This window comes from Macaca nemestrina, chromosome 7 (genome assembly GCF_043159975.1).
Source record: "Macaca nemestrina isolate mMacNem1 chromosome 7, mMacNem.hap1, whole genome shotgun sequence".
Taxonomy (NCBI): Eukaryota; Metazoa; Chordata; class Mammalia; order Primates; family Cercopithecidae; genus Macaca; species Macaca nemestrina.
The window spans coordinates 7,249,088-7,270,020 of NC_092131.1; the positions used below are offsets into that span (position 1 = coordinate 7,249,088).

At 47.0% G+C, this 20,933-nt stretch overlaps 1 protein-coding gene across 5 annotated transcripts in view; it reads right to left on the reverse strand.

The window, feature by feature from the left end:
- The window catches only part of LOC105467418 (WD repeat domain 25), a 153,409-nt gene that overhangs the window by 25,954 nt on the left and 106,522 nt on the right, over positions 1-20,933 (reverse strand). For all 5 annotated transcript variants that reach the window (XM_011717002.3, XM_011717003.3, XM_011717000.3 and 2 more), the window contains exon 4: positions 19,799-19,929. In XM_011717002.3, coding sequence (XP_011715304.1) covers positions 19,799-19,929 — 131 coding nt within the window. The remainder of the gene's footprint in view (positions 1-19,798; positions 19,930-20,933) is intronic.

Genomic DNA, 20,933 nt, shown 5'->3' on the forward strand with positions numbered 1-20,933 from the left:
GCCTATCAAAGTGGCCCTCACAGCTCACTTTTAAATAGGTACAGCTCATTATAAAGCACCTGCTTTCAAATGTTTCCAAGGAAACAGAGGCCTCAAGACACCCCTCTCTCTAAATTCATTAGCATTTAACACTCCTTAATGAGGCTTAAAGATGGCGTGCGTTAATAACCACATGCGGGGGGCCGGGGGAGGACACCTTTCCCTTTTACATTCAGGTGTAACTGATGAGCTGGCTCAGGCTCCCAGGGGACACGCTTTAAAGGCAATGGTGACAGCATGCTGGGCATGTCTGGGGAGGTCTCCCTTATCTCTAACGCCTCCCTTGGGGTGTACAGTTCTGGGTCACAACCTAAAAATGGCTAGGGTGGAGACCCTGCACTGGCCGCCATGGGCAGCCAAGCTGACCTTGTTTCCTAACTTGCCTCTGAACGCGCATGTGTGCACGCGCGCGCACACACACACAAACACACGGACACAGACACACACACATGCATGGATGGACACACACACATGCAAAGACACACATACATACAGACACACACACTCACAGACACACACTGCATGTTCTCCAGCGACAAAAAACCCTCACCATTCCTTCATGCGTTGTGCCCTTTAGTGCCTATGTGCCTTTATACATTCCTTATGCCTAAAATAGCCTACCTTGACTTGCTGCCTAGAAAACTCCTATGTATCCTTTGAAACCCTCTGCCAGCCAAGCCTCCCAACGTGGCAAGCAAAATCATTAGCTCCTTCTGTGAGTCTTTATCAGCCCCCACAGCCATTCCCACCACGATGCACTCTGTGGAGACTGGCTCCTCTCCTCGCCATGCAGGGAGGGGCCTCATGTTCCCCCACGCCGTGGTCATTTGGCCATGCGGTGGTTAATTCAGCAAGTGTCTACAGGACTCTTAATGAAGAAATTTAAAGTGAGCAGCTCCAGGACACTGGTGGAACTGGAGCTGGCAGGTGGGGAGCAGCCTGTGAGTGTCTTGGGTCCCCCAGATCCCCCGACTCTAGAAGAGCTAGCTGACTACCGGCAGCAGGAAGGCCTTGTCAGAGTCGTTCCCAGCTAACAACTGGAGGTTGTGCTCTACACAGGTTAGGTCATGGAGTTCGGCCTGTTCCTGGCAGATGGGGAAAGTGAGGACCAGGGAATGAGAGCACTGAATGTGGGGGGCTCATGAGAGCCCCTTAAGCAGGGAGGTTGTGAAACTGTCCCTCGGACAATGTAGAGAGGTGGATGACACCAGGCTCAGAGCTGAGTGGGAGGGCAAGGGCCAGCACAGTGGGGGGCTCTGCTTGCACCTCCCACAACTATCAAGGGGCTGTGCCTGAGGCACTTCCAAGCAGAAGCAGAACATGTCCTCCAAGGACAGCTTTCCTAGGGGTGAGCCCCATCAAACAGCCCAAAGAGCTGTCTGGGGACAGGTCATGGGGCCTGGACCAGGGGAGGGATGGGGAACAGGATCTGCCAAAGGGTGGTAGGAGGGGACAGGGGAGGAGGGCTCCCTGGGGCTCCTGGAGAGTGAGATGAAGCTGGCCCTTGTCGGCTGCACAGCTCCAGGCAGACTGCACCGTCCTCCTCTCTGCGTTGCCTAAGGGACTGTTTCCCAGTATCCTCCCCCAAGGAAAAGGCCCAAATGGCCCTTGTGAGCCCCCACATGCAGTGTCCCCATTCTCTGGTCCTCAGGTTCTCCATCTGTCAGGAAGGGTGAGCTGTACCTTCCTCTGTCTTGGAGGGTATCTACTGGCTTGTTGCCATGTGGGAATCACAGGGCCTCTGATAGCTCCTGGGGTGCCTTAGGCAGGGGTTCCCACAGTGACAGCTCCTAAGTTCCCATTTTAGGTTCTTTCCCCCACATCCTGAGCATCCTTATTCAGCAATAATTAATTCACTTCTCCCTTTAAAAAACTAATCAAAGACAGGGGAGAATGTGTATCTGAGCTTCTGATCAGCCTGAGATGACCGGTGTTATCACACTGGGTTAGAACATCTTCAGCCAAAAGCACAGGCCCTTGACATTTTGGCCAGGTATGCTGCCCGGCTCGGGGGAAAGTACAATCTCTGCTCCACTTTTAGCAAAACTGAAGATGGCTCATGATGGCCAATTATCATGAGCTCGTGGAGGGCACAACCCTGTTGTGATCATCTGAAGACATCAAGATAGCCAGGAGCATTTATTGAACACTCTAAGTGCCATGCATCTTGTTAGGTGCCTTACATGTGACCTCCTTAATCCTTGTGACCACTTTGGGAAGTTGGGCTTGCCACCTGCACTGTACAGTTGAGGACACTGAGGTCAGAGAGGTGAAGTGCCCTGCCCACGATCATGAAGCAAGGTGGAGGCAGAGCCACTGTCACACCAACTCCGTGGCCTGACATTCGAGCCGGACCCCTCTGTACCATGCACTACACCAGGTCGCCCAGTGCACACAGTAGCTGCTCAATTAGTGTTTGCTAAATTTGAATTGAATCTAAACATACCCACAGAGAAATTGTCATGTTGAAGACTGAAATTTTAAATTACAGATACAAAACACAAGGGAAAGGAAGAAAAGCAGAAATAGACAATTACACATGTATCTGTGTGCTGATCCTCTCAAGTGAAAAATTGGTTTTCGTCAGTTTATAGTGGAGCCACGAATTAAAAGTGGGCTCTAACAATGCAGCCACCCCCAATGGCAGCCCAACTCTGGAAAGCCCAGGCCCCTGCCTTGCAGCACCACCTGCAGCTGCCTCCTCCCCGTACCATCAACCCCCAGGAAGCCACATAGGACAATGGACAGAGGCGCAGGCCTACTCTGAACAGAGATGGAGATGGTGAGGCTCGCTTGGCTGAGCCAGCGTCAAAACTGTGGGGGACCCCAAAACCCCAGGCCCTGCCTAGCCCCAGAGAAACTAACTAGGGCACTAAGGGGAGGGGTCTATCTCTCTGATGAGGCACAGGGTCAACAGGAACCAAAAAAGGCCACTTTGTGGTGCACTGGCCTTGGGCTGGGCCACAGAGAAAGGCCCGTGCCCAGCATGCCTCCATCTGACCATCTCCACCCCTCCTTCTCCACCTTCCACAGCCAGAGCCACTTCACTCTCCTCAGGTGCCTGGAAGAAGGAGCAGAAGAGGTGAGCTGGCCTGCCTCCAGGCCACTGAATTAGGGCAGGGCCTCCCCCAGGGCCCCCACAGGCCCTGAACCACACAGAACCACAGCAGGAGAGAAGTGAGGGCGAGCAAGCCACCCTACTCTCAGGCCCCTCCAGTGTTCTCACCAGAAGCACACACAATGCACTAGGAGGGAGCCGCTCCGTCCAGTCAGGCTTGCCCTCCTCCTTGGTGCGCAGAGAGGATGCGGCAGGTAAGAGAGAAGTAGGGGAGGAGGGTTGTGGCACCTCTGGGAAGACAGCAACCACATCCCAGGGAACCTCTGGGTGGAGTGGGGCCAGGCGGGCAGCAGGACCCCATTTCCCAACGCTTGTACCATCCCCCATCTCGGGGACAGCTCTGTCTTTGTATCCCACCTGACTCCGGACACTGAATTCTACATTCACCAGGTGTGCAGTGAACCCCGGTCACTCCTTTGAGTTCTGAGGTGCTTGGCTGGGCTGATTAGCAAGGACTGGGGGAAAGCAGAACACAGCGAACTTCACCCCGGAGGCCCACTCCACAGCCCAGGACAGGAGTTCCCGAAGGAAGGAGGCCTCCTGTGGCCCACCTGCCCGATCTCCCAGCCCCACTTCCTTCCTGCCTCAAGAAGGAGGTGGCTTTCTTCCCTACCCCCACCCTCAGCCACCACCTCACCTCCAGCCCACCTCTCTGCACCAGTGCCTTCCTCCAGGATGGAGGTGAACATGCATTAAGTCTCACCTATGCTGAAAACAAGCAAACTAACGAACGAGCCCCATTCTTCAGGGTTAGCTGGCAGCTCCTTCTGGAAGGAAGCAGGCAGTGGTTTCCAGAACCTAAAAACCATGCTTACCCTTCGATTAATTCTGCATTTAGGAATTTACGTGCAGAGACGTTTGCCTTAGTGTTGTAATAAGGGAGCCACTGGAAATCTTATAAATATCCAACAATAGAGAGCTGGTTAAATACATCTTGGTATAATATATTGGGTAATTATTAAAAATTATGCATCCAAAAACTGTTAAATAATATGAGAAATGCTAATGATTTTATAATAAGCTGAAGGACAATGATATAAAAATATAAATATATATGCATAAAACAACTGAATGAAGGATATAAACTGTCAATGGTGGTTATGGATGGGTTGAAGTTTAACAGGTTATCTTCTTTATATTTTTTTCATTTTCCAAGTAGCCAACAAAGACCATATATTCCTTTTCTAATCAAAACGAACAACTAGAGAAGTACCACCTCACCCTCCATTCTGAAGTCGTGGGCAGCACTTGGGTCTCCAGGTCTCCAAGGCCCTTTTTTGCCTCTACCCCTACACCCTGCTTGCACCCAAGTCACAGGAGTCCCCACGACAAACCCTCTCGTCGGCTCACAGCCCCACTCAGGCCAAGTAAGAGACAGAAGGGGAGGGACAGGGCTGCCACTGGCCCACATGGCACCTTGGTTCCTATTAGAGAAAGATACACCTTCAAGTAGAAACCATCCCAAATCAGGGGCATGGCCTGGCCAGCAGGGCTTGGAATAGAATCCAGACCCCACCTACCCCTCAGCAAGGAGCCTCTCTGCACTGGACAGCCTGCACACGTTGGTCCCAGAAGAGGAGGACACACGGACTGGGGTGGTGGAGAAGGGAGACCCTAAAGCTGCTGCAGAGGTTTCTGGCTGGGCCAGCAACTGGGTGGAGGTGGTGCCAGCAGCCAGCAGCAGGGCAAGAGACATTTCCTGCAGCTTCTCTGAATCCTCTAAACAGTGTTCAATGAGCAAATGAGTGAGGCGAGCCAGAAAACCAGACCTTTTTGAAAAAAAAAAAAAAAAAAAATTCAAGACAAAGACTGTAATTCAAAACCAAGAAATCTGTTTGGTGGAAAAGGGGCATGCAGAGGGTAAGGAGAGCTATCCACTCCTCATCTCCCTTCTGAACTAGGCGTGGCGATGGCCCGCTCATTACAGGACGTGGCCCTCGGTCTCTCAGCACATCCATCTCCCTCCACAGCCTCCGCGCTGGATTTGCAGAGAAGCACCAAGCAGTCTTCCTTCAGGGGTATGATAAAAGGTTGTGGCTGCCAGGAAAGCCTGCCCACTGACAGAGTACAGGGAACATCCGTGTGCTTAAAACCACACAGCCATCAACACCCTCCTAAAACTGGGAATCTATTTGTTGGGGCACAAATTGAATTACACGAACTTTCCTGAAGTCATACAATCTTTGCAGAGTTATACTGCAGGTCCATGGAGGTTGGTACAATCACTTATTCAAGAAACAGTGACTGAACTGCTGACCAGGTGCCAGCACACACAAGGTCTGGGGATACCGGGTTGGAAGAGACCATCATGTCTCCCAGTCCTCACAGGGCTTGCATCCCAGTGGGAGACAACCGGGGGCTACAACCCAGGCTATCAGGCTGTGGAAGCAACACCACCTGGCAGAGGCAGGGGGACACCCAATCCAGCCGGGCTTGGGAAAATTTCCTGGAGGGAAGACATCACTGGAGACTTGGAGGACAGGTGATGTCTAGTCAAAAAGAAGGAAAATTCAAGCAAAAAAGAAATATATATTCAAAATCGACCTGAGGCTAAATGGGAGCACACCTCCTGTAGTCCACCTCTCCACTGATGAAAACTGAAATTCTGGACAAAATACAAAAAGCAACTCCCTGAGGACTTGAAAAGTAAACAAGAGCAGGTGGCCTGTGAGAGAGAGAGAGAAACTCAGAGGAGTGACTAGTACAGAGGTGGGAGCCCGATTTCTTTTCTTTTCTTTTTTTGTTTGTTTGTTTCTTTTTTCTTATTTTCTCTAACAGCTTTGACCCGAGAGGAGGACTCTAGTGGAGTTGTGCTGGCAGCTTCAAAGTATACAAAGCAAAAAATCACAGAACTGAAGAGAAAAATACACAAACTCACAACTATAGCTTGAGATGTCAACACTCCTCTCTCAGTCACTGAAAGAACAAGTAGATTAAAAAAAAAAAAAAAAAAAAAAAAAAAACAGCAAGGATGTAAAAGAACGGACACCATCATCAACCAATTGACCAAACTGCCATTTATAGAACATTCCACCCAACAACAGCAAAATGCACGGAGCATATGAAACGTTCAACACAACAGGCTATATTCTGGGCCATAAAGCTAACCTTAATAAATTTAGAAGAACTGCAATACAAAGTATGTTTTCTGACTATAACAGGATTAAACTAGAAATTAATGATAAACAGCTATCTTCCAGCCTGACCAACACAGTGAAATCCCGTCTCTACTAAACACAAAAATTAGCTGGGCGTGGTGGCACATGCCTGTAGTCCCAGCTATTCTGGAGACTGAGGCACGAGAATTGCTTGAATCCGGGAGGCAGAGTTTGCAGTGAGCCAAAATCGCGCCACTGCACTTCAGCCTATGGGACAGAGCAAGACTCTGTCTCAAAAAAAAAAAAGAAAAACCTGGCAAATCTCCACGTTTCTACATGCTTGGAAATTGAATAATACACTTCTAAACAGCCCATATGTCAAAGAGAAAGTCTAAAGAAAATTAGAAAGTATTTGTAATTGGATTAAAATTAAAATACAGCCAGCATATTATGATTAAAATTTGTGGGATAGGCTGGGCGCGGTGGCTCAAGCCTGTAATCCCAGCACTTTGGGAGGCCGAGACGGGCGGATCACGAGGTCAGGAGATCGAGACCATCCTGGCTAACACGGTGAAACACCGTCTCTACTAAAAAAATACAAAAAGCTAGCCGGGCGAGGTGGCGGGCGCCTGTAGTCCCAGCTACTCGGGAGGCTGAGGCAGGAGAATGGCGGGAACCCGGGAGGCGGAGCTTGCAGTGAGCTGAGATCTGGCCACTGCACTCCAGCCTGGGTGACAGAGCGAGACTCCGTCTCAAAAAAAAAAAAAAAAAAAAAAAAAATTTGTGGGATATAGATGAAGCAGTGCTGAGAGGAAAATGTGTAGCATTAAAATGTTTATATTAAAAAAGATCTCAGGCTGTGCACGGTGGCTCACGCCTGTAATCCCAGCACTTTGGGAGGCCAAGGCGGGCGGATCACAAGGTCAGGAGATCGAGACCACGGTGACACCTCGTCTCTACTAAAAATACCAAAAAAAATTAGCCGGGCGTGGTGGCGGGCGCCTATAGTCCCAGCTACTCAGGAGGCTGAGGCAGGAGAATGGCATGATCCCGGGAGGCGGAGCTTACAGTGAGCCGAGATCGCGCCACTACACTCCAGCCTGGGGAACAGAGCGAGACTCTGTCTCAAAAAAAAAAAAAAAAGATCTCAAATCAATGGCCTAACTTGCCTCCTTAAGAAATTAGAAAAAGGGCAAATTAAATCCAAAGCAAGCAGACAGAAGAAAATAAAAATTAGAACAGAAATTAAGGAAGTGGAAAAACAATAGAGAAAATCAGTATTTCTTTGAAATGATTAATAAGATTGATAAATCTCTAGTCACAATGACTAGGTAAAAAGAGACAAATATCATTATCAGGAATGAAAGAGGAGACATCACTATAAGCCCTAAAAATATCAAAAGAAAAAGGAGAATATTACAAATCAGTTTATGTACATTGTTTCACAACTTAGATGAAATGAACCAATTATTTGAGGCATGTAACTACCAAGTCTCACTCATGAAGATATATACAATCTGAATAGTTCTATATCAAACCTCAAAGAGATCAAACAAGATACCACTTTATACCCACTAGGATGGGACAAGTAAGAACAAGTGTTGGTGAGGATATGGAAAAATCAGAACCCTCATACATTGTTGATGGGAATATAAAATGGTGCAACCACTTCGGAAAACAGTCTGGCAGTTTCTCAAAAGTTTACACATACAGCTACCAACCATATGACTTTGCAATTCCACTTCTAGGAAGAACCACGAGAAATGAAAACATATATGCACACAAAAACTTACAAACAAATGTCCAAAAATGGAAGCAATGCAAATGTCCATCACCTAGAGAATGGAGAAACAAAATGTGTATATCCATACAATGGAATATTATTTGGTCATAAAAAGAAGTGGAAGACCTTCTGTTAATGGTCTGGCATGTAAGGAGCTTATAAATCAAAACTCTGTCCTAACAAGTAAAAAGAACAAACTGTAATACTCTTCTCAGATCCATAAAAGAAATGAGATCACAGGGCAAAACCACTGCCCCCAGAATTGGAGACACAGACAGGTGAAAAAACAATCACAACATATTGGAGCAGAAATTTCCACAGGAACCAGGGCCAGGAAACTGAATAATTGACAAATTGCTAGAGGCTCATTGTGGACAAGTTGGACAGATTAAAAACTCCGGAACACCTGGTCATCAGTGGCCCCCAAAATTTTGTGCATTTTACCTCCAGGAGCTACCAGGTTCTCACGGTGAAGACTGGAGAAAATCCCCTTATGTTTCCAGCAGAAGGAGAAAAGGAACTACTTTGTTTTTGTTTTTGTTTTTGTTTTTGATACGGAGTCTCACCCTGTAACCCAGACTGGAGTGCAATGGCACAGTCTCAGCTCACTGCAACCTCCACTTCCAGGGTTCAAACAATTCTCCTGCCTCAGCCTCCCAAGTAGCCAGGATTATAGGCACCTGCCACCACGCCCAGCTAATTTTTGTATTTTTAGTAGAGATGGGGTTTCACCATGTTGGCCAGCTGGTCTCAAACTCCTGACCTTGTGATCTGCCTACCTCAGCCTCCCAAAGTGCTGGGATTATAGGCGTGAGCCACCGCACCCAGCCATAACTACTTTGAAACATAACAGAGCATTCTGTTCTTCTTTTATGCATTTATTTTTGTAGAGTCAGGATCTTGCTATGTTGTTTGTTTGTTTGTTTTTGTAGAGTCAAGATCTTGCTACGTTGCCCAGGCTGCTCTCTAACTCCTGGCCTCAAGCAATCCTCTTGCCTCGGCCTCCCAAAGTGCATTCTGCTCTTAATGAGGTCTGTCCTGCAGAGAAATTAGTTAGCCAGAGTCTAACCTGCTGGGTTTATCACAGCCTAGCTGACCTGGGGGAAGGGGAATACCCAACCCCCACTGGCTCCCGCCTTTCACATCTGAGAAGGGAAAAACCCAATTCCTGCCCCTCTAGCCTTCTAAGTGGAGGAAAACACCCAGCTCCAGCCCATTCTAGCTGTCCTGTCCTATCTAAAGGGGAGAGGGGACTAAGAAGTACGTGTGAGCTCACAGTCCAGAAGCAGACTCTCTAAAAGACTAACCTAGTCGCAAGACGCTTCCCCCACCCCCCAACACTTCCCCACATTACTTAAGTCCTTTTTATAGCACTCCCTTTTACCTAGCTCATCTTGTCTGACTAGCAAGAAAGAATTATAAGGCATACTAACAGGCAAAAAACATAGCTTGAAAAGCAAGTACCAGAACTAGACTCAGACATGGCAGTGATGACGGAATTATCAGGCTGAAAATTTAAAACAACTATGATCAACATGCTAAGGGGTCTAATGGAAAAGTAGACAACACGAAGAACAGAGGGGCACTGTAAGCAGACAGACAGAAATTCTAAGAAAAGACCAAAAATAACTGCTTGAGATCAAAAACACTGTAACAAAAATAAAGAACATGCCCTGCTGGTGCAGGGGCTCACGCCTATAATCCTAACACTTTTAGGAGGCCAAGGTGGGAGGATCCCCTGAGCCCAGGACTTTGAGGCTGCAGTGAGCTGTGATCACAGCATTGCATTCCAGCCTGGGAAAGAATGCGAGACCCTGTCTCCAAAAATAAGAAATAAAAACTGAATGCTTTTTATGAGTTTAGTAGCATGGATAGAGCTGAGGAAGGAATCTTTGAGCTTGAGGATATCTCAACAGAAACAGATCGGGTGTCTGGTGAAGGCACTCGTCCAGGTTTGCCAACGGCCATCTTTTTTCTCACTGTATCCTCACACGGTGGAGAGATTCATCTCTCTCGTGTCTCTTCTTATAGGAGCACTATCCCCAGTCCTATGGGCTCCACCTCATGTCCTAATTACCACCCTTCGACCCAGCAACTCCACCATCTAATATCATCACATTAGGAATTAAGGTCTCAACATACGAATTTTGGAGAGGATATAAACATTCAGTCTATATTGTACATGTCATTAAACATTTGTCCAAACTCATAGAATGTACAACATCAAAAGTGAACCCTAATGTAAACTACAAACTCTGAGTGATGATGATATGTCACTGTGGGTTCACCACCTGTAACAGATGGACCACTCTGATGCAGAATGATTATGGGGAGGTTGTGCCTAAGCACGAGCAGAGGGTAAGTGGGTAATCTCTATCCCTTCTGCAAAATCTTTTCTGTGAACATAAAACTCCTCTAAAAAATAAAGTCTAATTAAAAAAAAAAAAACAAACATAAAATAAAGGAGTGAAGTCCTGATATAGGCTACAATGTGAATGAATCTTGAAAACATTATGTTAAGTGAAAGAAACCAGTTACAAAAGACCACTTATATAAAATGCCCATAACAGACAAATCTATACAGACAGAGTAGATTCATGGTTGCCAGGGGCTGGGGAATTGGGGGGGACAGGCGTGGCTGCTAAAAAACATGGTTTCTTTTTGGGGTGATGAAAATGTTCTCAACTGCTGTGGCTGCATTACTCTGCAAACATACTAAGAACTGAGTGAATGAGTGAATGAGTGAGTTGTACAACACAGAATAAAGCTGTTACCAAAAAACATTTAATGAGTATTTACTTTTGGCTCAATGTGTTGGCTCACACTTGTAATCCCAGCACTTTGGGCTAACGCAGGAGAATCGCTTGAGGCCAGGAGTTCAAGACCGGCCTGCACAACATAGTGAGACCCCTTTTCTACAGAAAATTTAAGAATTAGCCAGGCATGGTGGCAGGCACCTGTATTCCCAGCTACTAGAGAAGCTGGGGCTGGAGGATCCCTTGAGCCCAGGAGTTCGAGGCTGCAGTGAGATATGATCATGCCACTGCACTCCAGCCTGGGTGACAGAACGAGACCATGTCTCTAAAAAATTTTTTTTTAGTTAAAGTATATTAAGACAAAAAATAACTAGGGCATCAAGCCCATGATTTTTTGGACGCTATTAGTTATGCCAAGGCTAAAATAAGTTTTCAAGTAAAAGAATTGTAAATCAATAGCAAAAAAAATAAATAAATTTTTAAAAATCTTAAGCAGAAGCATGTTCAGTGCAGCACAGAGATTATTTTAGTGGCCACATGTATTATAGAAGATTTATAAATTAGAATTACAGAAACGTCATATTTAGAGAATCAGCACAGGTCCAAAGAACCTGCTTTATATTTTCTGAAATTGCCTGTTGCATTTTTAAGGGCATAAGTTATCAAATGGGGTGGGTGTTAATTAAAGTCTTGGAACATTGCCCTCTTGAGTGCCATGGACCTCCCACTGTCATCCACTAAGCTTGTTGGCAGCTCATGTGTGGGTTTTAAACAGGGGTCTTCTTACCCAGTCCCAGTGAAAGTGATGCAGAGGGAGGCTGAAGAGGAGGACTGGCTTGCAGGACAGGTCTCTAAGGTTCCAGATTCTGCGAACCAATTGCCCACTTCTGCCTAAGACTTTAGACAACCCAGGGGATGCACAGGGACTCCCCAGCCAACTGTGTGAAGGCAGTCAGTGAAGCTGGTGGATCCACTGAATATTGAAAGAAACAGATGTTCTCAGCAGTCCCTTCTACAGCTTTAAAACATGGACTGTCTAACTGGATTTTGTTGTCCCATGCCCTGGGACAATGCCTGGCTTCTGGTGGGGGCTCAGAAAATGTTTGTGACGTGGATAAATGAAATGTGTCCTCTTCCTGCAATAAGGAGAAGCAGAAAATAGAGGAAGACCTGGGTTCAGATCCAATCCCCTCAATGGCTGCCTACCCTGCACTGACAGCTGAACCTTTCAGAACCAGTTTCCTTGCCAATGCTGTGGGGGTAGGAAGGCTGCTCTCACAGACATGTTGGGTTCTGTTTTCAGGCCTGAGGTTACAGGGCTGTGGTCCCTCAGAACAAAACCCACCACTGTCCCATCCATGGCCAGGTCCTGACAGCAGGTGCAGAGCTGCACGCGGCAGTGCTCAGCGAGCATGTGAATGCCAGGGCTGTCCATGCAGGCTTCTCCAAGAACAAAATGCACAGTCCTCACTGATAAAGATTCAGTCATATGATGCCTAACGACAGGGATACAGTCTGGGAAATGCGTCATTAGGCGATTTTGTCATTGCGTGAACATCATGCACTTACACAAACCTTGACGGTATAGCCTGCGATACACCTAAGCTAGTGGTCTAGCCTATGGCTCCTAGGCTATACATCTGGATCACTGTACTGAACGCTGCAGGTGATTACTAGGTGATAGGAATTTTTCAGCTTCACTATAATCTTACAGGACCACTGTCCTATATGTGGTCTGACATTGACCGAAACGTCATTATGTGGTGCATGACTGTATGTTCATTCAAGACCAAAGCTGAATTCACACTGTGAACAAGAGGATCTGTAAGGGTTTAGGCATCAAACCACCCCAGTACACAGTCTTACCCCACTACAAACTGGCCGTGTGCTTGTGGTGTATAACTGAGTCCTTCCAAGCCTCAGGGCCCTGACAGAGGAAGGGGATGGTGGCAGCACCCAGTCCACCTCCCAGGAGGCCACAAGGAAACGAGCCATCGCACACACAGTGTGCACAGCGTGATGCCCGCAGGAGGCGCACTGTGGTCAGCACTGGCTGCTGAAAGGGGTTCTTGAGATCAGCAGGCGTTCCGCCACACCCCAGTTGACAGATGAGGAAACAGGAGCCAGGAAAGACAAGGAACAGCCTTGGGTCCTCTGTCTTTGCCACCATTAGGCTCCTACTCTCATCTGCATACAAAGTTTAGCTTGCAGCAAAAGCTTAGTCAAGACTGTGGAAAGCACAAAAAGTCCAAATAAAAAGTCGTTTTAATATAAAACAGATGAAAGAGACAAATGGAGAGTAATCAAAATCTCATTAGGGCAAATAAGCAACCTGCCTACAATGCCACAAAACTGATGGCACTTTGAGCCAAGTAGGCGAAGCCATCTCTTGGATGGCCACCATCATAGAAGTGCAAATCTCAAAGACGGTCTCATCCATTGGGGCAGAAGCCCCACAGAAACCACCTACACCATGGCTCCCAACTCTGGCTATACATTAGAATCACCTGCAGAGTTTTCAAAAACCTCAATGCCTAGGCCATCCTGGGCAGCAATAGTTTCTAATGCTCCCTGGGTAGCTCTGGCCCGTGCCCTAGATCAGTCAGGCCAGGCCGGCCCAGCCACCACCTGCTGCTTTACCAGCTCCTATTACTACCATCCTGAGACTACTCCCATCCAAGGAAGGATGCCCACAGGAGGGGAAGGAGATAAGCAAATTAATGACAGCGGCTCAGCCTCCATTCAACTGGCTGGGTTAATTACTTGTGATTTTAAGAATTGGTCTTGATTAGAGCTATCAGTCATTCATGCGACAGTCTGCGCCTCCCCTCCCTCCCTACTATGTGCTTAGCACTATGGTGGATGCTGGGAATACCACGGTAAATGAGGCACAACTCTTTCCCTCAGGGAGTCCACATGCCACCAGAACGCTACAGCATACAAGTGATGAGCTGGGCTCATAGGAAGCTGAGCTGAGGATCCACACAGGCCCAAGGGTGAGCCACCCACTCCCCTGTCATCTGCACATTAGGACACGTGCCTGTAGAGGGTGTGGGACAAAGTTAGAGAAGGAGGTCAAGAAACCAAGATCTGGAAGTCAAGATGTCCCTTTACAAATTTAAAAATAATAATAAAAGTAGGGAGAAAAGATGTAGAACAAGCATGAAATATTCACGATTAGGGTCAATGTGACACCAGGGTGTGCTGGAGAAAGTGAGCTGGCTTGTCAGAGCTGGTTTTATCATGAGAGTCCCAGAGTGAGCAGGGAATTGGGGTTTTAGAGGTGTGCAGCCTTCCCCGGAGGAGCAAAGTTGGCAGATCTGAACGCACCTGCAACTCTTTTTCTCAGGCGCAGAGTAGGAGCTAGACAACAAAAGAACCACTCGACCACTAGCCTGCCCAATGTCACCCTGCACATAGAAAGAGAGGAGGAACTAGGGCAGAGTCCAGGCTGCCAGCTGCAGGAACCACATGTCCTAGATTTTCCAGGGCTGCTCCAATTTCCAGTATTCAATCTTGCCTTAACTGAGAGGTAATTTGTTGAGGTTGGGGTTCCATAATGTAGTCCTGCAAAAAAGGTGATTCACCAAATTTGCTGTATATGCTTTCTTAACAAATCTGATTCATGTTACAAAAGGAGAATTTCTTTTTATTTTTATCCTAACTTTTGGTTCAAAATACATAGTCATCTTAAAGTGAACTTGAAGGTGGCTACCTTGGAACATTCCCCACACTGCTAGAGGGCCCAGTACAGCTGAGTCCGTGTCTTGGGCTTCTCTTGCAATTCTACAGCTTCCATTCTGTGCTGGGCACAGAGCCACAGCACCGCAAAGCTGGAAATGCAAGAAACTCATAACTCTGTTATCCACCAAACACTGGAGAGCAGAGGAGCTCAGCCTTAGTGGAGAACTACAGTGCCTCGATGGCCACACCATATCTCATCTAACACAGGGTCTCCCAAGTCCTCCTGCCTCTGTCCACACTTCTGGAATGACTCACTACAGTTGAATTCCAGCTAGCCTTCATATCCCATTTGTCAGAGGGGCCACGCCTTCTATGTAGATCCCAGGGTGGCCACTGCCCCTGAGGTTGTGGGCAGGTGGTGCAGGTCTCTATCACAATGACAGTGGCGGCTGACCCCATCAGCTCACTCCAGGTTATCCTGAACACCTCCTCTGGTCCAGGCCCCGTCGGGGATGCCAGGCACAGAGGTGACTCAGGCTCCCACACCAGGCGGCTGTAAATAAACACCTGTGGATAAAAGCGCCCACAGATCAAAAGTGATCACTGTCCCTGAGATAGGTCACAGATGGTACAGGCTAATTGAAGATAAGGTTCAAATGAGAGAAGCAAGGGACTTCTAAGTTCAGAGGCCCTTTGGTCCTTAGCTTCTCAAAATGTTGTCCATATACTATCCTCCCCTTAATTTCCTGGGAGCTTGTTAGAAATGCAGGGTCTCATCCCAACCTGGACCTGCTGAAACCGAACCTGCATCCTAACAAAAGCCCAGGTGCTCTCCTACACGTGTGAGTTTGAGAAACCCTACTTTGGAGGTGCCACTTTATGATACCAATTAAAAAACTGTGGATCAGAGAGGCTTTTGCTTAAGGAATGTGCCCGAAATCACCCAGCCAAGCGAGTAACAGAGGGAGGACGTGAGCCCAGGTCTCCTGCAGCTCAGGCCAATGGCACTAGAGGCTCAGGGGGCTTCTGCAGAAATTGACCCTCATACTGTAAAGGTCAGACCACAAGCGTCCTGGGTTCCAGACCACACCCATGTTCAAGCAGACTGCCGGGAGGAGAGGGGTCAGAGGATGCTGCAGCAGCAGCAGGAAGCCAGCTTCGAGTAAATACACACAGCTGGCTTGTGCAGAACACGTCCTGCCGGCCTCTGGAGATGAAGTCAGGCACACTGCAGTGACGAGATGTGCTACAAACATCAAACCCGAGGTGGAGAGATCACCTGAGATCAGCCAAGAAGAGGAGACAGGGAGTCAAATAGCCCATTTGCTGTAATGAATTGGGCTAGACTACAAAAGTCCAGAATCTTAACACTTATCACTTGGCTACGTTTAAGGAATCATAAAACCTCATGACTGGAAAGTAACTAAAAAGTTATATGTTCCAACTACTCACCGTGCCCTAAGATCCCAGGGAGAGGTTGTCTGGCCTCACTCCCCTCAGTTCTGCTGGCAGAAACCTACTCCTTACCTTCAAAATGTAGGCTTGCTTTGACCCAGAAATTTTCATCCTGAGATTCAAGCTTAAGGAAATAAATCCCAAATGTGGAAAAAGCTATATGCACAAAGATGTTTCTTACAGTGGAATGTGTAATAAACTCAACCTTGAGAGTTTGTTTAGAGATTGTAACGAGAGAGAAACAACTTATATGCCCTTGACTGAAGGAACAGTTCCCACCTAGAAAACACATTCTCTGAGCACCTGGTTTCTGCAAGGAACACAGAATGGGGCAAGACACCCACCTTGTCAGCCAGCTCAGGAGGATTAGTCCTGACAATCAACAGGGTGACAGATGTCAGAATCACATCTCTCTATGCCAAGGTCAGCCAGATCTTAAACATCTTTAGTTTTGTGGGATATGTGGTCTCTGTTGCAACGACTCCACTCTGCTACTATAGTATAAAAGCAGCCACGGATGATACATAAATAAATGAGTGTGGCTGTTTCGTAAACCTTTATTTACAAAACTGGCAGCAAGCTGGACTAGCCTCGGGCTATAGTTTGCTGACAGCTGATCTCTATATTCACATCTATTAATTTTAAATGGCAACACAGGGAAATTTAAATGGCAACACAGGAATTTAAATGTCTAACACAGGGAAATGGTTTAATATGTTAAAGCATGGTTTAATGGTTTAATATGTTAAAGCATTCATCTGATTCATTTGATCCATAGATACTTACTGAGTTCCTGCCTAGGCCAGACATTGTTCTGAGTCCTGCGGAGACTCGAGGCAGTGAGTCAGGGACACCCTGAGACAAAGGAATATGACTGAAGACCTTATGAGAGTATGCTCTAACAAAGAATATCCTTCTAATGCCACATGAAAAGCAAAATACAAAATTGTGTATAAAAATAAGACCAAATAGTGCTTTTATAATTTTTTTAAAAACCACAAGGGAAAAAAAAAAAAAAACAGAAAGAAGAATATCAAAATGTTGCTAATGTTTACCTTTGGCTGCTTGGACTACCCCTCCTCTCTTTACCTGAATTTTCCAAAGTTGTCATATGATTACATATTACTTTTACAACAAAACATTCCTTCCCCACTGTATTTAAAAGGGAAGGCCTGTCTTGGTTTAAGCTAAGGTCTGTGTCCCTCCTACTTCCACCTGCGGTTCCCACCGCAGTCCCTGAAGGCAGCTGGAAAAAGTCAAGCTGCTTGCTTCTGGATGTTCACATACACGCCCAGGCTGAGCCAGAAGGTTCAGCACCTGGGACAGCGCCACAGGAGCCCACAGGGATGAGAAGGGAGCAGCCCCAGGCGGGAGCCCCTGGAGGGCAAGGGCTGTGCCTCCTCCCTGGTCCTCCTGCTGAGTTCATTTGAGACACATGGGCAACACCTGTCAAAGCAGGAAAGAGTGTTGTCCCCTGAGCCCAACTGATGCAAATGGAACGAGCCCCGTGACCCGGCGGGGGAGGATTGTTGGTAGAAAGGAAGTAAAAACAAATACTGCACAGATCCCTTAGCCACATTACTATCTTGGGAGAGACTCGCAAACATGCCAGCACCAGTCACAGCAACATCTGCTTCTAATTGCTTCTCCCCCAGCATTTTCAGAGCTCGTCAGCTGGCATCTGCCCTAGGAAAAAAATCCAGTATTTTTAACAAATGCTTAAATCAGATGGCGTCCTTGGTGAGCAATTTCTTACGTGTTTGCTCTTTGAGGCTAAGAACAGTAAGCGCACCCATAAGGGACGTGGTTGTCAGGAGTGGCTGGGTGCTCAGGAGGTCCCACTTCAAATGGTATGACTAAGAGTTTCCAGTTCACAAGGCACGTTCAAATGTTTTCTTTCACTTGTCATGTATTTGTATCCTAAATATAAAGTGTTTTGGCGGGTTTTTTTAAAAATGCCACTGTGTCCACTTCTTTATGGGTAATTTCCTCTCTTTTCCAAATATTTTTATAAGAAAGTTCCTTTGTAAAAGAAAAATGTGTGATTTTTTTTAAAGACTACATCTATCTATGCTCCCACTTGTGAGTACTTCAAGCAAGATCTCATGTACAGACAAAACTTCCCATTCTCTGTCAAGAAAAGTCTCTGCATTTAGGCTCTCCTCAAAAAACCCACAGCCCCTTCCAACCGCCTGTCGGGAAAGGGTCTTCCTGTGCCAGCCAGTCTGAAGCAGGAAGGCAAATTTGGAATCTAGGCCTTGAGGGCTCTGTCTCACCCTCCTCCCTCTGGAACACATGGACAGCCTCTATTCAGGACAGACCTGCTTGGACGCTGCACCTATCTAGGACCAAGGCAGGAGATGTTCACAAACCTCCCGTGGCTCCCCACTGTTGAGACCAAGACACACAGCGTTGAAAAACTCTCTGCCCAGGCCACCTTGCTGTGTGAAGCCCACACCCAGCCAAGTCCCCACAGGCATCCTGTGTTCCCACCTCCTGTATCTGCACTCTCTGCATGACTCTCTTCCTCCGTCATTTACTCATTCAGTCAATCATGATTCACACAGTGCCTACTATGTGCCAGGCACTGTTTTAGAAGCCAGATGTCAGCAGCAAACAAAACTCTCTGCCCTCAAAGAGCTTACATTCCAGAGGAGGGAAATAGGCAAATGAATGAACACATAAAATCCGTAATACGTCAGGTGATGGTAAATGCTATGGAGAGAAATGAGATAGCAGAGGGGACTAGCAGATGCTAGTGGGTTGTGGGCACGAGGCACCTCATGGAGAGGTAACATGTGAGCAGAGCCCCACGACAGGGGGCAGCAAGCCTCTACCTAGGAAACAGGCAGAAGAGCCTTCCAGGCAGAGGGAGTGGCAAGTGCAAAGGCCCTGAGGCAGGAATGTGCTGGTATGTTCAGGGAAGGCAAGGAGCCTAGTGGGGCTGGCACTAATGGCACCCAGGCCAGGGAGGTACATTTGGGCCTTGGGGATCATCAGAGACATTGGCTTTTACTGCAAGATCAGAGCCTGGAGGATTCTGATGAGAGGAGTGACATGTCTGAGTCACACTGTAACAGAACAGTGTAGTGGCTGTGTTGAGAACAGCCTGCAAGGGGCAAGGGGGAAAGTGAGAGATCAGATGGGAAACTCCTGCAACCATCCCAGTGAGAGACAATAGCAGAGCTACAAGAGCTGATGTGGGGAAAAGTGTCCAAGTTTTGGAGAATTTGCTAATGGTTTGCATATGGGGATATGATGCAAAGAGCAGAGACAGTGCTGATTCTGATGTTTTTGGCCTGAACAACTAGGGTGGAGCTGCCATCTAGTAAGTGGTGATGGTAAAAGGCTCAGCAGGTTGTAGTAAAGGATGGGTATGGAAATCACAACCAGCCTTTAAGACCCAGGAACAGTGGCTCCTCTAAGAAGCCTTCCCACAGCAAGCTAAAAGCACTTACCTCCTCCCTTCCTCTCTCACAAGCATGCATACAAGTGCACACACACACACATACACACACACACAAACCAATTCTCTGTACCAAAGTTATCTGTATCCACACATTATTCCCTTGAGTAACCTAGCAGATTCATTTTATATCATCTGGAAGCATCTGTGCACAGTAGGTGTTCAACAAATATTTTTAGTAATATGCTGCATAAAATTGCACCTATGATATTTTAAGTCTGACAACTCAAGAATGTTCTTTCAAAACATCTAAAAATTATGCTTAGCACTGATTAAATATTAAGTGGTAATTATTCCACCTCAAGGGCCCTATATATAGATGCTGACCTGCCCCCAATTATTCAAATTGTCGAAGCAAGCTCTCCTGTGGAAAGACCAAGTTAGGAAGATGGCTATTACCTTGCCAGTCCTTATATCCCAAGCTTTCATTTCAGAGCTGAAGCCTCCACATAAAAAAATGCTGTGGTCTTTTGGATGGAATTTCAAGGTAGTGATTCTAAAGTCACTTCGACCACTAAATAGTTGGGTTCCTACAACACAAAAAGAGAAGAGAGGGTTAGAAAACTTAGGTCACAAAACAAATATCTTAAAACTAAGATGCCATCTGGTATGGGGCCCATAGCAAACACAGCTTCCCTGGGCCCAATGTGGCCCAACGGAGACTTTCTGGAAATATGACAGTGGCAGCAGCAAGATTTGCCCTTATTCTCTGATTCTTTGGCCAGCCCACCCTTGACTAGCTGAACATCCCCTCCGCCTGGGCTGAGCTTAGATGGGTGGATCAATGAGTGCACCTTTCATATTTGCTGTCAGCATGACATGCATTAGCTCATATAAACCACACAACGACCCTATGCCCACTTCACAACCAAAAACCAAGCCCAGGGAGGTCATGGAACATTTCCAAGGCTCCACGGTTAACACAGTAGATTATTTACCTGGGAGTCTAGAAACCAAAAACAGGACTGCTCTAAGGTGATACTTTTCAGGATCAGCCACCTTATAATAATGGATGAATGGTCTGCTATGGAGCATGGCAGGTGGGATGGCCTGAGACGCTGGGCGATAAATGAGAGTGGCCATCATAGTGGCCCAAGCACAGATTGGACAGAGTGATGTGGGCCATTGGGGGTCTCACTGGCTCTACAGGACATGAGGCAGTCCTTGTCCTTTATAAATACATCATAAACTGTTGTCAAGCATTTATATGCATTATGGTAAGTGTCTGTGTGTGTACATATATACACATATGGTGTGGAAAATGTCTTTTTTATCACTATGATCTTTTAGAGGTAAGCTATATAAACTTCGAAAACATCAATCATTTGGAGCAGGTCAAAGCTGGTCCTCCTTCCACTACCCAGTGCAGCCCCTGTGTCCCAGAGCACTGGCTGTCATTCTTGTCTGTCCACACCTCATCCATCTGAAACTACATCAAGAAGGCAGACTGGCCTTGGCAGGGTGTTCTCACCATGGGAGTCTCTGGGTGCCACCCCGTATATGCCCCCCACAGGCAGGGCTCACACACCAGGCA